The sequence below is a fragment of the Setaria viridis genome, chromosome 1 (assembly GCF_005286985.2).
Source record: "Setaria viridis chromosome 1, Setaria_viridis_v4.0, whole genome shotgun sequence".
In the NCBI taxonomy this organism is placed as follows: domain Eukaryota; kingdom Viridiplantae; phylum Streptophyta; class Magnoliopsida; order Poales; family Poaceae; genus Setaria; species Setaria viridis.
In genome coordinates this window covers 31,266,006-31,273,811 of record NC_048263.2, presented here as the reverse complement: position 1 = coordinate 31,273,811, position 7,806 = coordinate 31,266,006, and the positions used below count along the sequence as shown (strand labels likewise).

General features: G+C 50.9%; 1 protein-coding gene across 1 annotated transcript; it reads left to right on the top strand.

Annotated features, from left to right (window-relative positions):
* Positions 1-3,370: 3,370 nt before the first annotated feature.
* Positions 3,371-6,268, top strand: LOC117846059 (wall-associated receptor kinase 5). Its single transcript, XM_034727163.2, has 3 exons — positions 3,371-4,549; positions 4,687-4,857; positions 4,977-6,268. Exons 1-3 carry the CDS (start codon positions 3,619-3,621, stop codon positions 6,164-6,166), a joined length of 2,292 nt encoding a protein of 763 aa, XP_034583054.1. The 5' UTR covers positions 3,371-3,618; the 3' UTR covers positions 6,167-6,268.
* Positions 6,269-7,806: the final 1,538 nt, after the last annotated feature.

Genomic DNA, 7,806 nt, shown 5'->3' with positions numbered 1-7,806 from the left:
TGGCAGTGTTCACTTGTGCGCATTACTATACATGACTACAGTAACCACCCAACTTGGCAACTTCTGCTTATCAAAAAAAAAAAAAAAAAAAACTTGGCGACTTCTATCCCTCCCGTCGTCCATTTTTCGCTGTCGACCAGAGAGTAGCCGCCGCCTCCGAGTCACCCAATACTGCAGTAGCGGTCGCCGGGAGCCTGGCCGACAGGCCGATCGGCCCTGCACATCCATCCCCCTGAGAGCCGTCGCCAGCTTGAGGAAGAGCTATTTAACCTCTCCACCTATTTTGGTCAGTGACAGCTGGGCCCAGCCAGCTCATAAACTCATCCAAAGCGTGACTATGATGAACAGTTATGGCTGATTGTGATTGGTAGGTCCCGCGGTATTTTTAGATATAGAAGATGTCCCTCTCGTACAAAAGCTGCGAAAGTGTTACACTTGATTACATGTGTGTGGCAAATGCCTTTTTTTTTTGAACCGGTGCGTAGCAAGGCTTAAATGCACAATGAAAGTGTGAAGACACTCAATATCTCGCTTGAGACTTCTTCTAAAATGGCTTTAGCCTTTAGGGAATATTCAAAAATATTTCCTATTGTAATAAAAACGGCTCCTTTGTAAGCCAGCAAAGCCACTTTTTTCTTCACCGGTTCCCACGAGTCGGAGAAGTCCTTTCAAAGAGACCCTAAATACTTCACGTAGGTGGTTTTTTAACGTAGCACTAGTAAAATAAGAGAGAAATAAGTTGTATCTTCGTCATAGAAATAAACTTTAGGCTTATTATATTCAAGACTAGGAAACCGGGTTCAGTGCTTAGTAAGCCGAACTTTTTTAGTTTTAACTATTAATATCTATCTTTTATATAGATTGGCGAGAGGAATAAGTTGTATCTTCATAGAAATAAACTTTAGATTTATTATATTCAAGACTAGGAAACCGGGTTCAATGCTTAGTTAGCCGAACTTTTTTTAGTTTTTGACTATTAATATCTATCTTTTATATAGATTGGCACTACTAGATTCATTATGAAATATTTCTTTTATATTTGTAACCGAAGAAGGTAGTATATATAATTAGTGGTCTAGTAAACAAAAATACGATACAGTGCAGGAGATATTCTTAGTGGCCTAGCCTTGAACATACCAGTAATAACGGATACAAAACATTGCTAGGAGACTAGTCTAATGTGGTAATCTACGTGGCCACGCTTCGCAGGCCCATGTACGAAAAGGTTGTCATAAGAAAATATGACATATGATTCACAAGAAACAACACAGAGATAAAATGTCAAGTGGGCCACAAACGTCTGCCAAAGCAGCTTCGTGATTTAAGTGTGGTTCATAAATTCATTTTTGTAAGCTCAGCCTGCTAAATACATGGTGTTTCCACCCTAGTATTCATTAGAATTCAGTTGGCAGAATGACAGCTCGGCTATTTGGCAAGGTTTACGCAAGTAGCACTCGCAGCTTAGAAAGCTTCGGTGTAACCATGTAAGACACTTGAAATTGCCACTGTTGTCACAATCACACGTGCGTAACGTAGTATGTAGCTGCTTCAAGCTTTTAGATTTTAGCCCAAAAGGCTAATGAAAATATGAAATTATCGTGCCGCCCCATGAATCTCCGGGATAAAGTTTCTACGTTGGCTCAGTTTAATAGCACCTGATTTTAGATTTCTTCGTTGAAAATGAAATGATCATTTTCAGCTTCACTTGTATGCGTTGCCCGATTGGGCTTCAGTCGTCCCAGTGAGAGAGTTATGATCCATGCTGGCCCGTGGGCTGCCCGGCTGTGCTGCAGCCAGTTTTGGCCCATTACAATTTATCGCAGCAATTCGCACCCCTACTACTAAAAGAATGGGCCTAAACCCTTTCATCTCAAGCTTCCTTCGCTGCTGCGTGCGGGCCGTGTGAGAGAACGCACACGCCCAGCAAGGGCTGCCGGCCCAATTCTATTTACGCGACTGCCGATTTCCCCATTTTCTTCTTCACCTCCCGCCGCCGTTTGCCTCCGAGCTCTTTTTCCCCCACCGCTATTTTCGTTTTCCTTTTTACAGCGATCTGGACATGGATGTTCCGATGTCAAAGTTGCTGAGGAGCTGCTACTACTCTGCTGGCCCAAGACACTGACAAGTCAGACACCGAGGACGTCACGGCGAGCGCCCACGTGTGCCTCAAGAAACCGTCGTCGCCTGACACACAATACCCTTTTGAAACGGTTGCTCTTTGTTTGGTGATCGATGGCACAACGGGCTATGATGGCCTTGGATTTTTCAGGATAAGTGATCTTTGTTTGGCTCCAGAGTTCAGACGGCGGTGGCCGGTGGCAATGATACAAGGTGACGTGCCAGTGCAGCTTCCTTCAGTTTGACACAGGATTTGCTTCCCGCAAAACAACCCTATTTTGACAGGCTAGTAAAAGTAGTCTAGAGCTGCTGAACTTCTCGGGCAGCCGTTTTTTACACGTCCGATTCAACGGTTGCTTGGACGTCCCTGTCGAACTCAGTGAATTCCAGATTTAAAATTTGCTGCGGTTACAGTCAAAACGCTTTCGGAGAAGCAGCTGGGGGTTGCAGTAGATCGGCGACGTGTGGGGAAATATCGGCGGATCAAATCGGTTATCATGTTCAGACGGTAGCAGAGACTTACCCCCCATGCCGCCGATGAACCGTTCTTCCTCCAACTTTCTTTGCAGTTGACTAGGCGCTAAGGCAAATGAAGATAAACACCATCGTGGAATGCCTTCACGTTCTAACTTCTAAGGGGTGAAATTGTACTATATGCATGTTTTAAGCATCACGTAGGTTCGTGGAGTGATGTTTTGAGATTTGAAAATGCATTTTGAGAGTTGGACCCGATGACATCTAAGACAAGTTTAGAGATTTAAAAATGAATTTTGAGCATTTCGAGACAAGTTTAGGGACCTGAAAATGCATTTTAAGAGTTTAGGGATTTGGATGACACCTCGTGATAAGTTCAGGGACCGTCTATGCTTTTTACTCTTTTCTTTTTATTACATTTTGAAATCAATGACCTCCAAATTTGCAATTTTATTAAGCTTCTTCATCGTGATATTTTGACTAAGCTTTGGAAAACAAACAAACAAGGAGCCACCCTTGAAAGTTTAGGGAACAGTTCGACTAGCTGAATAGGATGGCACTACTATTGCTTTCGTCTCGGAATGTTTCCCAAGTACGCGATATGCCTCCATTATTCTGTTCATACGTCAAATGAGATGAACGATGAACAGTCGTTTCACATTAGAGGAGTAAGATCGAGCGATCGATCAGTCGCTGTCGATGCCCCCACTTATGTGTGTATCTTGAGCCTGAAGATCAACGTGCATCAACCACCGCAACGCCACGTCGGAAAAGGAGAGGCTGCTCGGCTGCTCCTTTGAAATTTCACACGGACCAGTCGGCGTCGCGTAGTGAAGTCAACCTGCGCGGCGCGAGAGCCAAGCCGAAAACATTAGCGATTTGATCTCTTCAGATTAACCCAGCGCGGCCTGATTAAATCCTCGATTAGTTCACATAATCGAGCCACCTAATCAGTAATCACCACAGGTTACCCGCGCGCCCGGCCAGGCCATACCACCTAATCACGCCGCCGCGAGAGGCCAGTTGATGATGAGTGCGAGAGACACGATGATCCTCGCGCTGATCGCAGCTCTGGTTGCCCTCACGGCGTGGCCGCCGCCGGCTGCGGAGGCAGCGGCGATGCAGCCGAGCCCGACATGCCTGCGACGCTGCGGCGACATCGACATCCCGTACCCGTTCGGCGTCGGCGCCGGGTGCCACCTCGAGACGGGGGACTGGACGTTCGTGCTCAGCTGCAACCGCACCGCCGACGGCCGGCTCCGTCTCTACAACTACCAGATCGAGGTGCTTGACATGTCGGTGCGCCTCGGCCAGCTCCGGATCTACAGCATCATCAACCCCTGGTGCTACAACTCCACGACGGCGGCGATGAACGGCCAGAGCAACTGGTGGTACAACATGTCCATCACCAACTTCCGCATCAACGACGCGCTGAACCGCTTCACCGTCATCGGCTGCAACTCGCTCGCCTACTTCCGGTCGCTCAACGACACCTCCGACACGTCCAGGTACATGACGGGTTGCATGGCCATGTGCCCCGGCGTGGCGCGGCTGGCCGATGGCTCCTGCGCCGGCGTCGGGTGCTGCCAGACCGCCATCCCGAGCGGCCTCAACGGCTACCAGGTCTCCTTCGAGGAGAAGTTCAACACCTCCGGGATCGCCAGCTTCAGCCCCTGCAGCTACGCCGTGCTCGTCGAGGCCGCCGCCTTCGACTTCCACACCAGGTACGTCACCACGGACGCGTTCTTGGCGGAGAACGGCGGCCAGGTGCCCGTCGTGCTCGACTGGGCCATCGGGAACAAGACGTGCGAGGAGGCCAAGCGGAACGCGTCGGCGTACGCCTGCGTCAGCGCCAACAGCGAGTGCGTCGACTCCAAGTACGGCAAGGGCCGAGGATACCTCTGCAACTGCTCCGCCGGATACGACGGCAACCCCTACCTGCTCGACGGCTGCCACGGTGAGCTTGAGCTCTCTCTCTTCTCCTCCCACCTTGTCTTCTCGTTGTATCATAGTCCTACGCAGTCAAAGCATGTATAAGTGTACTAGTGCGGATATAACCTTTTCTTTTTCCCCCATTTGCATTTGCTCTTGCAGATATTAACGAGTGCGAAGATTCAAGATTCAGGTACCCGTGCTCTGTTCTTGGAACTTGCGTCAACACTGTCGGATCATTCCACTGCGCATGCCCCGACAAGACGACGGGCAACGCCTACAATGGGACGTGCGAGGACAAGAAGACCCAAATTGGATGGCAGATCGCCATTGGTAAGCAAGCACACGTCTCCATCTTCTTATCTCCAGCGAAACAGAGGATCCAACCACCACGGATGATGAAATGGCCAACATTTCCACTGACCCTTTCTTGTTTCTGTCACTTTCCGAAGGTGTCACCAGCGGCGGCGTCGTGCTGATCGTCACGGCGACCTGCCTCTACATGATCCACGAGAAGAGGCGGCTGGCCAAGATCAAGCGCGAGTACTTCAAGCAGCATGGCGGCCTCCTGCTGTTCGAGGAGATGAAGTCGAGGCAGGGCCTCGCCTTCACGCTCTTCACCGAGGAGGAGCTCGAGGTGGCCACCAACAAGTTCGACGAGCGCAACGTCATCGGCAAGGGCGGCAACGGCACCGTGTACCGTGGCACCACCAAGGACGGCGAGACCGTGGCGATCAAGAAGTGCCGGCTCGCCAACGAGCGCCAGAAGAAGGAGTTCGGCAAGGAGATGCTGATCCTATCCCAGATCAACCACCGGAACATCGTCAAGCTCTACGGCTGCTGCCTCGAGGTCGAGGTGCCCATGCTGGTGTACAAGTACATCCCCAACGGCACCCTGTACCGGCTCATCCACGGCCGGCGCGGCGACGACGACGCGCCGCGCATCCCGTTCTCGCTCCGCCTCAAGATCGCGCACCAGGCCGCCGAGGCGCTCTCGTACCTGCACTCGTGGGCGTCCCCTCCCATCATCCACGGCGACGTGAAGACCTCCAACATCCTCCTCGACGAGGACTACACCGCCAAGGTCTCCGACTTCGGGGCCTCGACGGTGGCGCCGACGGACGAGGCCCAGCTCGTGACCTTCGTGCAGGGGACCTGCGGGTACCTGGACCCCGAGTACATGAGGACGTGCAGACTCACGGACAGGAGCGACGTGTACAGCTTCGGCGTGGTCCTGCTGGAACTCCTCACGTGCCGGAAAGCGCTCAACCTGGAGGAGCTCGAGGAGGAGAAGTACCTCTCGTCGCAGTTCCTGCTGGTGCTGGGCGAGGACCGGCTCGAGGAGATACTGGACGAGCAGGTGAAGAGCGAGCACGGCCTCGAGCTGCTCGAGCAGGTGGCGGAGCTCGCGAAGCAGTGCCTGGAGATGGACGGCAACAAGAGGCCGTCGATGAGGCAGGTCGCGCAAGAGCTCGCCAGCCTGAGCAGGCTGGCACAGCACCCCTGGGGACGGCAGAACTCCGAGGAGATTCTGGCATTGCTCGGTGGATCGCCGAGCACGGCGTCTGAAATTGAGCTTAGTAGCAATCGGAACATCAGTTTTACTGATACGGCATATATTGGAATTAGATCTCCACGTTAGTGGTCATTTGGTTCCAAAATGCTTGAGAATGCATGATGATTTAATTTTGTTCTAATTCAAACTTTATTAAATATTGACCAATTATATAAAAAGTGTACTAATATACACGATACGAAATGAACGCAGTGTCATCAAGGTATATCACAATATATAGATTTAATAAACTAACTTGAGACTACAAATGCTGATGTATTTTTTTTAAACTTGGTCGAAACTACAGAATTTTAACCTAGAAGAAACTAGAACACATTATATTTTAGAAAAAAAATCATCAATATCAGAGTTTTTTTTCAACAACAAAAGAAACACGTTACGTTTCTAAGCCATCCAACATTCGGATTTTCTTTTCAGTTTTATCTCTAACCCCTTTCCCTCCATTTGGTGCGGCTTTGACCACCCTTTCTCCATGGCTACGAGGGCGTGTTTGGTAGCCCGGACAGAGGTTGGGCCAAGCCCAGCAAGTGCAACCAGCTGTGTTTGCTAGCCTGATCGACCTCCCGAGCCATGCCCGCGCGGTGCAAAAATGGCCCGCCAGCCTACATCGCGTGTAACGCAAAAGCCGACTGTTTCACGTAGTGCAGGCTCGCGCGAGCACGTTTTGCTACACGCGGAGGGAAGTCGGGAGACGAGCCGGCCTTTGGCACCACAAATTGGGCCGGCTAGGGTTACCTCCTACCGGTATAAAGCGGTGGCTGCCTGGCCGCGTCGCCTCTTTTCCCGCAGACGCGCCGCCTACACCGACTCCTCTACTCCTCTCTCCTGTCTCCCTTTTGCACTCGACTCCTCCACTTCTCTCCTCTCATCCCGGCGACTTGGAGGCGACGGCGCGTCTGGTGGTGGGGCTCCCGATCCGGAGGCATCCGTAGTCACCTACACCAGCGGCCGCGGGTACTTCTTCACCGGCGAGCGCCGGGTCTCCGTTAGCAACGAGCCCTGGATCCATGCTTCATCTTCATCACCGAGCAGATCTGCTACCTCTTCGTCCCCGGCCACTTGAGCAACATCTTCGTCCCTAGTGTGACCTGCTTCTTCCTCTCCACCGAGCAGATCTGCCTTGTCTACTTGTTGTTCGAATCATCCCTCGGGTCCTCCACCGGCACACCCCTATTCCTCATATTTCCCAGGATGGTCGTCTTCATCTTCGCGGAGGTATGGCTTCGATCTACGCTTCTGTTCTAGTTAGGGTTGGGATTGTTGTTCATTGCGAAGGGGTTAGGTCTCCTACGTTGGAGTCTTGCTATTGTTGCTCTATCTTTTATGATCTGTTAGATGGAATCCGGTTACATGCGTGAAGGGTTAGGGTTCCCGCAGAGGGAATCTAACATTTAGGATTATTTGTGCGTTTAGTGGGGTATCCTCGCTGAATCTACATGCGCTCTTGCTGAACTATTTTGTCTATGCGTTCGCTTGTTATTTACAGTCCATTCAAGAACTTATTTACAATTCATATGGAGTTACCGCGTGGTGGTGGAGTTGTTGCCATAAAACTGTCTCTAATGTGGGTCTGTGTTGCCGAGGAGGAGCCCGCCTGTGGCTAATATAGTTGTTGTGTGATGTCTATTGATCCTCTGGGAAGCTACCTTGAGTAGCAGCCGTGGAAATGATGCTATTGTGGGATTTTCTTTGTTGGATGATGTTGA